A 16,982-nucleotide genomic window follows, 5' to 3' on the forward strand; every position below is an offset into this window, starting at 1 on the left:
AAAATGTTTCATTTTTGCCACTACTGGTTATGGAAAATGTTGAATAATGTAAGGAAGGTTGTAAAAATGCTCTCTATCATTGCTAATTACATCACAAAATATGAAATGTGTAGTTGATAAACTTGATTTAGTCTGTCTCACATTTGTCTTTAGATTCAAATCAGCATATGTTCAAGCTTGTTTGTTCCTTATAAACACAAACACATTATATAGCATACATAAACACATTATAGCAAGCAGTGGTACATTTTGTAGGGATACTACAGACAAATCACAGCAGAGCTACAACAAAATCACATAAGCACTTTAGTCATAGGAGATAAAAGATAAATGTATTCATGATAAAATTGCTACAAAAATCAATTTTACGGTACTCAGTCCAACTATAAATCTATGGGACATAGATCATAAACTGGGTAATTACAAACACACCACTGAGATACACAACTGTAAATGACAGCCTATTATGATTATGATAAAGAAAGATTGTTTTAAATTTATTTTTATATATATATATTTTTTTAATAATTTAATTTCATTACTTTTCTTGTTTTGTTTTGATTTTTATTTATTTATTTCATCCTTTATTTTTCCTTTTATTCATCTCTGTTATTACTTTTTTTATTTCTTTATTTTTTGTAATTTGCAATCACTTTCACTTTTTCACTATAAAATATATAAACATTGTAGGAATGATAAAAGTATGAACAACATCATATGTAAGCAAATGTAAATGTATGTTAATTCCTGCAATAAAGTATTAAAGGTATAATGATTATTAATGGTGTTATTAGGATACTGTAACTAATTATTAGTGTGTAAGTATATTATAAAGATGTTATTGTGGATATAAAACACTTTAAATTGGTAAAAAATGTACCAATTTAAAGATGTTCCCTGTACAAAGATATGTGACACAAAGATATTCATTGTACAAAGATAGATGACACAAAGATATTCACTTTACAAAGATGTGACACAAAGATATTCACTGTACAAAGATGTTCACTGTACAAAGATATATGACACTCATATATATGATATTCATATTTGTGTCATATACCTTTGCAAAGTGAATATCTTTGTGTCATATATAACTTATAATATTTTATTATAACATAAAATACAGTATATTCACAAGTATACTTAATGTTATAAGTATACTAATATTAATGTACTAGTAGTATACTTGTAAGTACACTACTTCAATACTTCTTGGGAAAATTAGCCCACTTTTTAGTTTATAAATTTGTCGTTATACGCCAAGTATACTCTGTATACTTGGACTTTTCTGTATACTTGCTAAGTACTCTTAGACTTTTCTGTATACTTGTCGGTATACGCCAAGCATACTTGGACTTTTCTGTATACTTGGACTTTTCTGTATACTTGCTAAGTACTCTTAGACTTTTCTGTATACTTGTCGGTATACGCCAAGTACACTTAGACTTTTCTGTATACTTGTCGTTATAAGCCAAGTATACTTGGACTTTTCTGTATACTTGCTAAGTACTCTTAGACTTTTCTGTATACTTGTCGGTATACGCCAAGCATACTTGGACTTTTCTGTATACTTGGACTTTTCTGTATACTTGCTAAGTACTCTTAGACTTTTCTGTATACTTGTCGGTATACGCCAAGTACACTTAGACTTTTCTGTATACTTGTCGTTATAAGCCAAGTATACTTGGACTTTTCTGTATACTTGCCAAGTACACTTAGACTTTTCTGTATAGCCTATACCTGCCGGTATAAGCCAAAGTATACTTAAGTATAATTTTGTTACGTTTATCTCTGACAAGTGCATAAAAAGTAATCGGAAAGCTCTTGTTTTAAGTATACTAATAATAGCATACTTGAATAAACTTGTAAGGGTATTGTAATATTACAGTGATATATTTCTTATAATACAGGACACACCCAGAGAGAGTTCTTCCCTTGTTAATGACCATAACAACAACCTCATCTCAGTAGGCCAGTAGAGATAATCACATTTTCATCAGGCTGGGTTGAGCCCGCCCCTGATAGATGCAAGGGGCGCTCCATGTGACGCTGCTGGGGCTGTAACAAAAATCCAGTATGGCGGAATCTGTCAGGAGATGAATTTTCTTGTCCCCCCCCAAAAAAAACCTAAAACATGGGAGAGGAATAAAAGGAAGGAGACACATGTTGGGGACGACTGGCTTCCTGTTGGCGCGTGTATAGGTGAGCGTGTGTTTGTGTGTGCGCTCGCGGAAGATGAATGTGTAGCCGCCGCCGCTTTGATGTTGATATTTCAGGGATGCGACGCACAGACAGGATTCATCAAAACAATGTCCGGCTGAAGTTTCCACTCCGGCTACGCTTCTTCTCCGGCTTCGCGGTTGCTTTAGAACGCCTCCTCTCGAGAACACAATGTATCTACTTCTGGTAGGAACAAATTCACGTCTTGAAACAATGTTGCTGAATGATTCCATTCGGTTTGTTGCGCTGTTAGCGGGCGGGAAGTGTGAAGGAAGAGGAGAGGAGGGGGGATGTTTATTACGCCGATTGTTGCTGAGCTATTTATAGTGCACGGCCGAGCCTTCAGGCTTTAATGCAACATACATAGCGCCTCTGTCGCCTTATAACCGTGTTATTGGCGAGAAAAAAGGCGTTAAAACGAAGGCCTGCTGTGTGTGTTTGAGTGTGTGTGTGTGTGAATGGTTTCGGGATGGGCGGTGGTAATTCTCTGCATGCGTCAATCTTTTTTTTTTTTTGTGAATGGGGGCGTATGGGAGCTGTTAAAGCGACATCAAAAGCATGCATATTAGTATAGGGCCCCGGTTTAAAGTGGTGTTAAAGCTGCAGTTGGGTAGAAATGGAGCAAATATGATTTAAAAAAAAAAGTTTTTATAAAATATCATAACAGTAGTGCATGATAGGTAATGTAAAAAAATAATGTGGATGGGTGTCCTCCAGTGCTCTTAAAGGCATCTGCAAGATGGGAGGAAAAACAACCAATCAGAGCCGAGCTGGAGCCTTGCCATCTCTGAGCAGCTGTCAATCACTCGCAAGCTCCGGTTAAACAACGCAGCGCCCGTTTAAATATGAATCAATATTACTGTAATGCCTATTTATCGCATAAAATGTTTTCAGAATCATCTTGAAGTGTACTGTTCAGCTGTAAAATCATGGATGTATTAAAAGAACTGGATACGGCGTTGGAGGCGCGGCCCCGGTCATTCTTGTAAGAGTTGCTCATTGGCGCGTGAAGCCTAAATGGCTCGACTTCCGTATAGGAAAAGTACCAGTATCTTGGCGGATCTCGGGCAACTGGGACATGCGCAGTATAGTCCGCTCGGTCGCAGTAACTCGGTCATGGGGTCCCAGCGTCACGGTCTGGGTCTCACTCACATGAACAGAGGAAGGGGAATAACTCTGGATTCAGCTATTAGTGCATTTTACAACTTTAAAAACTGAATTTTTTAAATAAGGGCTATTAGAGTGTTCGTACTGGGAAGTTGATTCACCTCAAAAAAATTATCCGCTGAGTTAAAGACGTCTCTTTCCCAATGTAAGTCTTTTTGGGCCCAATGGCATCACGTGACTGACACGAAAGTTGCAGTACCGCCGTTTGGCCGCTACGAAAGTCCGGATCGTCGACCGGCGCACTTCCTGGGGGCTTGTGTAAAATGAGTACGTTTGTGACCCGGCCGCCATGCTGAAATAAGTTGATGAAATATCAAGCCATGAGGAGGTGCAGAAATCTAGTTATCTCTCAGAACACTTGAATTACAATATGCTGAAAGGTTATTATGGAGTTTTTGCCCAATGATGCCAAAAAATTGTTGCCTACTGAAACTTTAAGCGCTTGAATTGGAATCAAAAACCTAAAGAACGCATACCAAGTGCATGCTTTTAAGGAGAATGGTTGGTTACTGTAGTAGTAGATCATTTTGAAACAAAAAATTGCATTTTAAATACAGTAATGATATCTCTTAATGATATCTAAGTGCTCTAAAAAGTAGTTTACATGAAAGTAAAGCCGGAAAAAGAGCCATGAGGAGGTGCAGAAGATGCCATTAGGAGCACTGGAGGACACAGAGGCACATGATTTTTTTTTCAGATTACCTGTCTCATGCACTACTGTCAGGATATAGTGACTGTTTTATAAAAATAACTTTTTTTAATCATATTTGCTCCATTTCTACCTACTGCTGCTTTAATACAAGCTATGCTTAAGAGGAGAAATTCAGCTATTTTTGGTGTAATTGCCCACCATAACTGTAACCCATTTTCCAGGTTTTTATTATTTCTTCCCTTTTGAGCTCGAGGGCTTGTCTCCCCAGATCTGTCACCCTGCATCAAGCAAGCTCGTTTTTAGGGACAATGGCCTCGGACACACACATGAATACCCCTCCCGAGACAGATGAGATGCCCCGGGAGAATGGTGTTGCATGAAGCCCCCCTGCAGTGTCAGCTACTCCCCGTGACACACACGGTCACCCCTCCTCGCCTTTCCATCACAAAGCGCAAGTGTGCGTGCGCTGTGCAGTGACCGACTTTTTTTGGGGGGCAATTTGTCCTGCGGCTGCACTGTCTGGCCCTCTTGTCTTGAGACCCACCCCCCCTATATGCACACACACACACACATGCATCCTCCGCCACACAAGGGTGCGAGCATGCACGCTACCCCCATACCGCCGCCGCTCCCACACCCACCTCGCCCTCGGGCAGTTTTACCCCTTCTATTTGTGGTGGTAAAGTCGACTTGATGCTTTGGTCTGGAGCCGTGATTGTATCTGACACTCCTGCTCGAGGCTCCAGGAATTCAGGCTACTCTCTAAAAAGAACAATAATTTATTTCCAGCAAAAAAAGACCAATCAAAAAGATCATTTATCCCCAAAACAAACACAAGAATCAGAGGTTTCTGCTCGGTAAAAGCCACATGTTCACGAGCCTAACAGGGCTGTTCCACCCTGCTCTACAGTGAAAGTAATACATCATACTTTTTCCATATTTTTTTTCTTGATCTTGGGAGCGCCCCAGTCAAAAAGAAAACTATGTCCGGGACATGCAATTTATTGCCCGATTGGTTTTCAGGTTTCTTGCAGTGTAAGCACGAGGCCGAACTTGAGGTCGTGTTGAGTTTTCGACGGTGGTCTTGTTTGGATCTGCATGGCAACCACAGGCGCAGTTTGCGTTGATTCAGAGGGGCTCACTGAACCCCCTAGCGGCCGTAGCCAAAAACGCCTGTAGGGATATTCATGTTTTTTATAATAACACTTATTGTAATGATGAATAATATCGACCTTGTTGTGTCTTCTTAATGACAGAAACCAACAAATAAGAAGATAGATTCGTGGACATCAGATGCCCTCTGTCCGCACTGAATCCGTTAAATATGCACTTTCTGTTACGGCATGTAAACAAACTACATAAATCTGCCGTGCGCTCAAGATCAGACTGCAGACGTAGTCACTTAAAAGATGGAAACTTGGTATCTTCCTACGTTTGTACTTTTGAAATTGAAAACACACATTTAATAATGTGATATTCACTGTAAATGATTCACAATGTAGCTAACAGCAAGTAGGAAACTTTCAGGTGATCTCCCTCCAACCAGCTGCCACCTTATTTAGGTTTTTGTAGTGAAATGAGGAGGTATAGATAACTCCTCGTCTCAACTTCATGAATCAGCAGTTTCTCGTCCGTTGCGACAGGAATAAATAGAAACAGGGGTGCCTGACAAAAGTTGAGCTCAAAACGGCGTCGCACTCTGCAGCGCAGCTCGCGGCCAGCCAGGACGTTCCAGTAGAAAACAATGCAGTCAAACTGATTTTGACGCTTGCTCGCATTCAGTTAGGACACGGTGTAATATGTAGGCGACACACAGCATCCCAATACACTCTCTGTGTTGTACATATTATATTCCCCTCTAGATTTGTTTTTGTGAACCCCCCAACCTTAAAGTTCAAACTGCACCTATGACCAGGATTCCATAAATTGGCCAGATTGAGAAATAAGACATAAACGTCTTAAAGGTGGCGATAAAAATAAGTGATCTAAGCCAGAAGACAACTTTTTATTTAAGTCTGTGCTTGCTTCTTCAGCATTTCAGTCCTAATAGTTGCAGGCTTAGATTATATAATTGCTTTGACGGACATAAAACTGTCAAGGGGTATTTTTACAATTATAGATGATCAAGCTCTGTACTGTAAGTGGAATCCAAGACTTCAGTCAACAGTCATCATTAGTGCCACTGAAAGATCAATACTATAAATAACTGGGGGATGAGCTGTGTGTGTAGAGATGCACCTATACAGCTTTTCCTCTTCGATCCCTCAACTTATGCTCTCCTTTCTTTTACAAATTTAAAATCCTTTTTGTCCTCTCTGATAGGTTGGTACCGGTGCTAGACAGCGAGCTGCCGCTCTGATTGGAGTAGCCAAATCAAAAAGCCTCATGGGGATTGGCTGCTGCTGCTGGGAGTTTGCTTCCTGTTTCCAGCCTTGAGGGATTCTTGACGGACCGTCCTGAGTGTTGGATCAGCCTGAATACACACATTCAAACACACTCCTGGACATCCACCATTTTTGGCCTCCTGATTGTCATCCTGTAAATCACACACAAATACACATCTGTTCTGCAAATACACACCCCTGCCGTACTGTGTGGACGCCCACCTGACCGACCTGTCAGCGATGACATCACACAGCCACCAAGGTGAGATTATTATACTTCTTGTTTCCTTGTCTGTCAGCATGAATCTGTTTTTGTACAAGGTGGAAATTAAGGAGTTGTACTCCCTTTTCTGTGATAATAACACATGTACGATAAAGTTAGATCCATGCAGCCACGAAATCCACAGTTTTTATCCACAAGCATTTTTTTTTCCTTCATGTTCATTCATGTTTTTGAAAATTAATTATTCATTTAAAAGCCTAAAGGCCCAGACACACCAAGCCGACATCAGAGAAGTAGCGGCGAGGAAGGCCGACCGTCGGCTTAGTGTGTCAGGACCTTAATGTATCAGTTGGATGGGTGGAGTCGTTCACCCTGATTTAAGGATCAGCTAATGCTCCTTCAATTTGATGAGTCTGACTTTTAGTGGAGTTTTTTTGCATCCTTTGACAGTTTTAAGTCTGGGGGAAACTTTAAAGAGGATCTATTATGCTTTTTTTCCATTTCCTTTAGTGTGATATATCGTTTTTTGTAAAAGGTCTGCAAAGTTACACAGACTAAAGTCCACGCCAAAGAGAGAAACACTGCACCTGAACTGCCTGAAATGTCTCGCTTGAAGTCCCGCTTTTTCTTCCGTAACGTGGTGATGTCACCAAGTAACACAGTTGCATAATACCTCCCTAGCAGCTAGTTTGGTATACCCTTAAGCAAAGCTAGTTAGAGCGGAGCTGGAGCGGAGTCTGAAGAGTTTGATTAGGTTGACCAATCACAACAGTGAGTGGGTCAGCTGACCAATCAGAGCAGAGACTAGGCTTTTCAGACAGAGGGTGAAAAGAGGTGCAGAGGTTGCAGCCGCTATGAGAAAATAAAGCATTTTTTGATAATGTAAATCATGTTAACATGTTCTAGTAGAAACCCAAAATACAAGGGTGCCCCACTGTATGATACTGATAAAATATGCGAGATTAAGCTGAAAAAAAAATCATGTTTAACTCTAGCAAGGCAGAAAGGGAGACATTAAGCTCCTCGATACGGCAGCTACTTCTGCCATATTGATATATGTGAACATTTTGATTTTGAGCACAGACAGATCGCTGCTCGCTAGAACGCAATAAAACATTTTAATCTGGTTTTATGGCTGCTAATTGGCTTGATTCAATATGAATGAGCTCCTGAGAGGAAGACGAGAGAGAAAGTCCATAGCACGTCGGGCTCATTAAGAGAGTCTACTCTCCTCTTTGACACCCAATCACGCTCCGTTTAGAAGCTCCCGTTTTAGTGAGCTGATAAATTATTCGGTAAGCAGCTGGCAGATGAAAAGGTTAGCTCCCTGCCCTGGTCGGTGTGGTACCTGACGGTGTCGGCCGTGTTTACTTTATACACCTGGGAGTGTGTGCACTATAAATACCACAGCTGAGGTAACCACCGGGCCCCGAGGGAGACGAACGAGCTGCAGCCTCAGCCGGCGCCCTCAGCCCTCCAACATCTCCATCACTGACACATCTGAACACACCACAGACGCTCGAGCGGATATTTAGCAGCACTCTGGTGCACATGTGTATGCTCTTTAAGTTGCATACATCCACAGACATCTCGCCATGGTGTCGACTCACTTTCCCCGTCCCCAAGTAGCATTGTGTCGTTAAATCAACGTCGGATTAGTTTGAACTCGCTAGACAGCCCATTCTAGTTCCTCTCCAGACAGCGCTGCCAAAATTAATGCCCTGCTAATCCTAAGGAATGATTCTGACTGTGATATCCGCTGACATATGCAAAGTGACATGTTAAATGTTCAGAGGCGTGTTCATCACCTTGAAATAAATGATAATATGCATTTAAGTAGGATGACATATTCAAATGATGTGCAGTAATCTGTTTCTGAGCATGTTTTAACTACCGTATTTGAGTTTTTATGATCAAGTAAGTCAAAACTGTGTCGTACTGTGTGTGTTTCTGAGTTCATTTTAATGCAAATCTTAATCGTTTTTACACAATTTTATTATTTAAAAGAATTTTAGTGTCTTAATTAGAGGTCAACCAATAGTTTATTTTTAAAGGCCCGATATAATAACGATAGTTTGGAGCAGGAAATAGCCGACTAATTGGCCGATATCCTCTTTAGTTCTGCAGCAGCCTAGTCGGCTACTTTTCCACACGCCCTTTTTAATAAATCAGTTTTTGGAGAATATTCTAAAGTGTGATTTGGTGGATTACATCATTGGAAAATGTTCTATTTATTTGCAATGGCTTACAGTATGACTGACCAGGATTACTTCTGTTGCGCGTCTCGTACATTGTTAAACGTTTATTACCTCATTAAACATTGTAAACATGAGTTTATGATCTCAATCGCTAGTTTCAAGTCTTCTTCAATACAGCATGATGTTCATTTAGTAAATTATGGTCCCATTTAGAGTCAAACAGACCATAAAGCAGGGGATGCTTTAGGGCGGGGCTACCTTGTGATTGACAGGTCACTACCACAGCGTTTTCCTGGCTGGGACATGTCCGTGTTTTCGTCTTAGAACTTTAACCCTTTCACAGTGTTTTTTCATTTCATGAAAGTTAATTCTCCACTTCCTGTATACAGTCTATGGTTAGACCCACCCTGCTTCTACAGGTAAACTCAACTTAATGTGTAAAATCCACAAAAATGACGCTTGATACAGACTCGTACAGTGTTTTTATAGATCAATAATTGCTTTTATTTTCTAAAATATTCTGAAACGAAACCTGTTTCATTAGTTTATCACAATACTATTCTGTTGGAAGAAGACAAACAGTGATATTGAATCAATGCCCAGATCTGAACACAGCCAAAGCAGGAAAGGAAACTTCACTCTCTTCTTGCCAGGTGCTGCAGCATCTGATAGAGCAGATAAACTAAACCAGAATCCTGTCAAAATATAATAAGATGTCTTTAATTTCCCACGCTGCCCTCCTCTACCTCCACAGCTTGCTTCCCACTGGAGGGCCAAACCCAGAAAATCTGGCTGTCGCCCGCGTTAACTCACCTCGCACCGAAACAAAAATAGCTGTGATCTTTTGTGAGTCCAGGAGAGACGCTTCACACCAGCAGTTGCTGTTTCTCACTGTCTTGTTTGCCTCTGAAAAGCCTTCAGAGGAGACGATCTCGGTCCTCCGAGTGCTGCCAAGTGTGGGCGTCAATTTGAGGTGTTGCTTCTCTTGTTTGAATGACAGCTCTGAGACACACTTGTTGGATGTCGGCGCACAGAGAGAGAGACAGAAACAGGCAGCCGAGAGACATTTAAAGATGTGAAATGGGAAAAATGTGCAACACTATGGCCTTGTGGCGCTTGTCAGGCTCCTTTTTTCCCACTGAAATGTTCACGGCAGTGATATTTACAGAGGTTAGAATGTGCAGGGTTCTGCTTTAAGAGATGTTTGATTTCTCTATTTAGAGAAATTTAGAGATATAAATGCAGGGAAATTGATCCTGTGGCTTCAGGTTGCATCAGGCTCGCATGCCACTGCCACTCGTTCAATTGAATTTGTTTTATAATGAGTGTAATTAAACAACATTGGCTTTGTTCTCGGGGTGAACAATGAGACTTTCACATCCACGGCTTTGTTGTACTCTTGTATTTGCAGTGCGATCCAAAGCTGCCAACTTTTTTTTTTTCTCCCGAGCTTGCTTTGCACTTATTTCCAATCATGTACCAGCCCTCTAAGTAAGCCTTGAGTGTGTGTGTGTGTGTGTGTGCGTGTGTGCGTGCATGTTCACGCACTTCATGCAGCAGCTCCGGCGGGTGTTTGCCAGCGTGCATGCCTGCTTGTGTGCCATTTTTGTAATCTGTAAATGAGCTTACTAGCACGCACATTTTTTGATCCAGGACTTACTCATTTTCTTTATTACAGCAGCAGTGGGATTTTTAGATTAAATATCATTTACCATAATACTCTTCCTAGAAAAGTGAAATGTAAAACGCTTTGTCGGCCGGGTTTATGGTTCACAGAACAAAAGGGGGTCAGGGCGACGCGGCCCCTTCGCATCAGTCTTTTCGCGGGACGTTTCAGCAAACAGGCTGGTGTGTTTGCACAGGAGTGATTACTGTGTGTGCCGAGAGCTTTAGCACATTAGCCGGCGACATTTGTTTTACACTCGTGCTTAGCAATGAGCTAATATGTTGACCATGTTTGGTTTCTGTAAATGTCACGCTCAGGATGAATTGTTGGTAGCAGTTAGGCTGAATATGGAGTATATTCAATCAAAACACATGGTGTAGCACACTTACAGATTCAAAACAGAAGATAATTAACTGGTGCCACCTTCCTTACCAAAAGTATTAGGCTTAGACTCAGTATTAGGGGTGTTGCGATATACCGGTATTGACGATAACCGTGATATTTAAAAATAGGGATGCACCGATCCGCCTTTTTCAGTCCCGATGGCGATATCTGGGCTTTGGGTATCGGCCGATACCGAGCACCGATCCGATACCAGTGTTTAATCAATAAGCCGTATGCCTCACTGTTTGAAAGTGACTGGGATCATTCTGTTATGTGTAAGGCAACATCAGACTTTGTAAAACAAAATGTAACAAATAAATACATAAATATAAATTTACGTAATTGTTAGTTATTATTAAAATAATAAATCGTACACCAGCAACTTGGTAAAAATATTTTAATATTAACAGGAATTACAACTCAGGTGTAAACGTTTTTATTGCAGCAACAAATTGGTAAATAAAAAACTTAAAAATACCAGTATATAATGTATATAGTACATAAACTCTAAAATATATAAACTCTAAAATCCAGCTATTTGAGGCTCTGTGGATGTATTATTTTTTTTTAAATATTTGTCTACATAAAAATGTTAATGATAGCGTTATTTTTTCTCTTCAAAATGTCTATAGATATCATGATAATATTGTTACTGTGAATTCTTTTGGCCACAATAATGGTGTAGTGAAAATCTGATATTGTGACAGCCTTAGTTTGTCACTTAATGATTGTCTTAGGTTTGCTATTCTTTGACCCTTTAAAGATTAATTTTCCTTTGCTCAGAATTGTCTGAACACAGGATTCATCATCAACTACTTCCCATGATTCTCTGGGGGCCCCTCTGTGGTTGTGGTCACTTGTAAAAGCACCCCTTATCAGTTCCTGCCGCCCTGCGTCCAGATAAAGAAACCACATTCTGGAGAATAAGAAAAAACAGCGACAAAAACAAAGGTGATCCTCTCTTAGAAATCAAGGTATAATGTACAGATGGGTGAAAAATGTAATCATTAATAGCATACACTGCAGGTGTTACAGCAACTGTGATAAATGCAAATGCAGATGTTCTGATTGCAAAAAAAAAGTCAACTTTTTTTACTCAGATTTTATGCATGTGGTGGTGTGTTCTTTATACTCGCTTACAGTATCGTAATATATCGCAATATATTGAATCGTAACGATACGTACCGTATTGCCAGATTCTTGCCAACAACACAGTGCTATTATAAGCAGGATGAGCTGTGAGTGTAAATGAAGACATGAGTTCAAAAAGAGCAGGCGGTCTCCTCAGGTGTTACAACGTCTTATTAAAGAGGGAAGGTGATGCCACTTGCTGGCAACGATTTGTTTTTGTCTTAGTCAGAAGTGCAGCGGCTTTCCAGGAAAGTCTGCAGTGTTTACCACTGGAGCAAGAACTGGGCCTGCTCATGAGTCATCCACACACACACACACACACACACACACACACACACACACACACACTGAGGCCAGTAAGTGGTTGGTAAGTAAGTGCCAGGTACAGCAAGTGATTATTTGTGAATGAGAGGTTTGAACTTTACATTGTCCTATGCAAAAAAAAAATGTAAAATGAGCCCATATTACAAACACTACGAGAAGCGCGTCTGCAGCAGCAGGATACAAACTGTTCAGACTACATTTCTACTGCTTTATTTTGCAGGTCTGCGTGGGCGTGAACGCCTTTTATGGTTCTGAACCGGTGAACTTGACACAGTGCTCCTTTTCCTCAAAGGCTCAGCGGTATCTAAGTTACAAGCGCAGCCGTTTCTAGGTTTGTACAGCGTTGAAACAACAAAAAACAAGGGGAAATAAAGTGAACGCTAATGAGTAAGGTCGGGAGATTATGTCTTGTACAGACTAGTCATGTTGTGTTTGCGTTATAGACGCAGGTTAAAGGGAATACCGCTGTTTTAGGAGTGTGTTTGTACACCTGCCAGTTTCCATGACTATTTGGATATTGAAACTAGCTTTACACCAACTGCCGTCCTCTTCAACAGATTACCTAAAATCAAGATATACAGGATGAGGTGTTTATTTCCTGGTAGGGACTTTTCATTTTCTTCCCGTCAGGGGATTGACGGTAATGTGATGTGACGTTGATGGGAAAACACAACAAAGTATATTACTGTTCAAAAGCAGTGAACAAAAACTGAAGAAATTATGAATTCCCATGACATCCCTAATAGAGAGTTGTAAAGATCTTCATGTCTAGCTCTCAGGAAGGAAGAGAATAAACCTATTTCTCAAAATGTTGAACTATTCCTTTAAGTATCACAATCTGTTATTTTCTCTGAAGCTGGGTCTGCTGCAGATTGTCTTTGTGTAACTGTGAGTGCACTCTTACTATCTGGCCAGTGGGGAGTTTGGCATGAGTGGCGAGGGACTGCTGCTGACGTCAATACTACTACAGACATTAAGGTAGTGACACACATATGTATATACCCTAGTGTAGGGTTGATCCCTTACCGGTGGGGGGGGGAATAAACACAAGGGACACAGAACGCTGTAACATACAACCATGTCGGACTGCGTATGTAAATATAAACGTCTCGTATTCTAAGGTAACAAAAACGATTCTTATTTTCAGGTGATTTATACACTAAAGAAAACATACATATTAATATTATATTCCATTTCTGCCAATCGATCCCCCTAAATGTTACTGTCCCTTTAAAAGTTCACGCCTTGTGGAGAGTAATTTGACGGCCCGTCTTTGGGCCTCACCCCTGTATTTGATCAACACTGCAGTACAGTGCGCTCACAGATCTCTGGATGCCTATAAGTCTATATTATGGATTTGCTTTTTATTACACCTGCCAGATACTATTAACGGGGCAGCGGTGGCACAGAGATTTAAGGAACAGGCTTTGGACTGGAAGAAGCTGGTAAATGAGGGGGGAAAAAGTGAATGAGAAACACTTTCTCTTCCCCCAGTAAGAGAGAGTGAGGAAGACATAATTCCTAACTGGTCCAGTAGAGCTGCCACAGTAAGGCTGTGGTTTCCCTGCAGGGCATATGTCACATAAAACTGACAAAGGAAGCTTTCTAATCAATCATCTCAAAAGTTTAAAGTAAAAGTAAAAAGCTTCTCTGCAGCGGTTGCCTATAGAGATATGAGGCCAAAGGTGCATGCATTAAATTTACATTCCTCTCATCCCACTCTCCATCCAGCGACCCCTCATCATCCTCTTATCCAAATGCACGCAATCACACATCACGCTGCTCAAATCCAGGGGTGAAGGGGTTAAAAGTTTTTCGCTGCATTAAAGAGGGCCCGGCTTATCCCCGCGTCTATTTTTAGAAGCGCTCACACACACACAGCAGATATGCGCACGTGCACGCATGGCGAACAAACAATCATTATATTTGGTCTCCCGTGTTCTCCTCTTCACGATTGAGCAGTTTGTTGCCGTGTGTGTTGTGCAGCTAAAAATGGAGCACATTTGGGGGGGGGTTGGCGCGGGGGGGGACGAGTGCATGCGTGACACAACCTGCCTCTTTTGTGCGGCGGTCAGTGTGATGATGAGCACGAGCCTCGTCAAGGGTAATTTCGAGCCTTATTGTCACGTTTTTGTCTGCCGTCCACTTGTGCTGACATGTCGTTTCTCTCCTGCAAAACCAAATTACGAAATTGTGGCAGATTGCAGAATGCACTTGAGCGGCGCGTTCCCACCCTTGTGTGAACCCGGTGAACAGAGCGTCGGTTCCTGCCAGCCAGACAGTCCTGTCCTCCCATGTGCCACCAACTTGGCTGAACAGTCCACCCCAGAACAAACCCACGGGGGTCTCTTGTGCAACGACCGACCCCCCTACACGCACAAGCTCCGCTTTGTCTTTGTGCAAATGGAGCGCGGCACCCAGCATCGCCCTGCCACACCCATCCCCCCCCCTCCAAAAACAAACACCCAATCACGGCCTTTTTATATGCAGCGGCATTAGAAAAGCTCTGTTTTTAATTGGTATTAGGTCAGAGACAGCAGAGAGGGAACATGAGCTCATGAAAGGAACGGGACGCATCTTTTGTCCCCTCGTCTTTTGTCTTGTCCCAGCCGAGAAACGGGATACACTGTGTTCTGCCAACGAGCTGTCAGCGGCAATTACGGTTTACACTGCCTCCTCGGAGCCCTATCCTTGTGCCTTTTGACACGGGGCTCCGCAGTGCCAAACACCAAAAATATACCCAATATGAAATGGTGCACCTGTTACTCTGAATGCATAGTAGCTGCAGAGCAACTGTCATCTCACACGTTGTGGGTGTTTGTTGTTATAAGACATTAAGGCCCAGCTACTGAGGCTTTACAGTTGCATCACAAGTCTCCTAGCAACCGCGTGTGGACGTCCACTGTGTGCAAATAATCACTACATATGTGAAAAGTGGTGTGTGTTCCATAATTTATGCGTTGATCCATTTTTAAACCTAATTATTGCTGCACTGGGTCACTGCAAGCAAGGGGCTGTGGCGTATCCCAGAATGCACTGGGCAAAAGACCTACAGAATGATTTAAAAACCTCAAAAGTAAAGGACCTGCCCTTGAACGAAGGTGAAGCTTATTCCTATACATTTGCTGTTTTTTGAATAGTTCTAAACTCGCACTCCTTAAATTATAAATGAGCTAGTAAATCACATAAAAATCTTTATCCAACAGTCACCGACATATTAAATTCATAAATCTGAGCTGCAGACACCGAAAGAGCTTTGAATTGTTTTTGTGACTCAGTTCGCTCCTTTCGTTTTTCGGTCTCTTCATTGCTCTACTGACCTCATGACTTTAATGCACGTACAACAGACACCCGCAGTCTAATTACCAATTCAAACTAATTTGTGATTTTATATCAAATGACGGCATTCGCGGAAAAGCACAAAGAAGCACTTACACCCCACGCCGAATTGGATTACCGCTGTGTTTTCCCGACTCTCCCGGCGTGAAACGAGGGTCAGATGGTTGCTACCGACTGTTCACGGGACGCAATACTGTCGGCGGCTCACACAGGGGTCACCCATTCTCTTTTATCAGTCGCCGTGACGTCAGCCGGTGCCCTCGGGAAGCAAATTTGCGACCCAGAGGAAAAGGCTCTTCAAGGAGAGGCGTGTTTGATTAATCGTATTGTTCCTGTCTGGTTCACCTTGCTCGCTGGAGTCACCCTGGACGAAGCAGCCAGAACGGAAGTGCGCTGAATGTAATGAGGCCGGAGCATCCTTCCTCCCTTCCTCTCTGTCACTGTCTCTCTCTGTAAACCGTGGCACAGACGGACATCTCATTTCTCCCACATAACAAAGGCCTCTGTCAACACGCAGTCCGGCGTCGAGCTCGCTACGCCGCCTCGCTACACTGTCACAAAACTACACTCGGCAAACCGCAGCAGCTCTCTCCGCCATTTAGCTCCCGCGCTTCTCCCCATTCACGGCGCCGATCACAACATGCATGTTCTCAACGAGCTGCATTAGCTCGCGTCGACTGACTCTCTGCCTGAGGCTAGCCGAGGCTATTTATAGCTCCCTGTCTCCCGATGCTTGCCCAGTGGGACCAAGAAGAGAGGAGGATGGAGAGGAGGAGAGGAAGAAGGAGAGAGGGAGGAGGGGGCTGCTGGGTATCTAGGCTACATTCAAGATTGATGGACCCTGTTGCCAAAGTGTAGGGCACTTGTGTTGCTTCATTACGTCGCTCTTTCTCGTGTGTTTGTACACACCTGTCCTCCCCTCCACGTGTCAGGTGTCAACCGCGCGGCCTGGGCTGAAAGCTCGCACGCTTTGTCGAACTAACCGCAGACAAAGACTCCACACTTAAAGTCGGAGATGTAAAGCTGCGACCAGCAATTTGCGCAAGCCACAGGTGTCATCACACGCCTCATTTACATCGCAAAAACCCGGTCATTTGAATAGGCTCGTCGAGAGATATCAGCTATCATTGATGTGTTTGTTTTCTGTCTGTCCCCACCTTTTACATAAAGTCTGTATGCGAGGGCGCACATTCGTCTCGTTTTTCGAGGTCGCATATCTGGCGAGAGCGTTCAGGTAAACGAATGTGAGCAGGACCAAAACGTGACGAGTCCACACCCAAGTCCTCGCAGG

General features: G+C 42.2%; 1 protein-coding gene across 10 annotated transcripts in view; it reads left to right on the forward strand.

Moving 5' to 3' along the window:
* The first annotated feature begins 1,749 nt into the window (after nt 1-1,749).
* The window catches only part of LOC119483636 (histone deacetylase 4-like), a 58,905-nt gene continuing 43,672 nt past the window's right edge, over nt 1,750-16,982 (forward strand). Inside the window, exons 1-2 of one of the 10 annotated variants that reach the window (XM_037761907.1) lie at nt 1,750-2,205; nt 6,365-6,688. In XM_037761907.1, coding sequence (XP_037617835.1) covers nt 6,667-6,688 — 22 coding nt within the window. In that variant the 5' untranslated portion in view covers nt 1,750-2,205; nt 6,365-6,666. The other 9 variants (XM_037761903.1, XM_037761911.1, XM_037761906.1 and 6 more) reach the window with 9 other exon arrangements.

The sequence above is a fragment of the Sebastes umbrosus genome, chromosome 24 (genome assembly GCF_015220745.1).
Source record: "Sebastes umbrosus isolate fSebUmb1 chromosome 24, fSebUmb1.pri, whole genome shotgun sequence".
NCBI lineage: Eukaryota > Metazoa > Chordata > Actinopteri > Perciformes > Sebastidae > Sebastes > Sebastes umbrosus.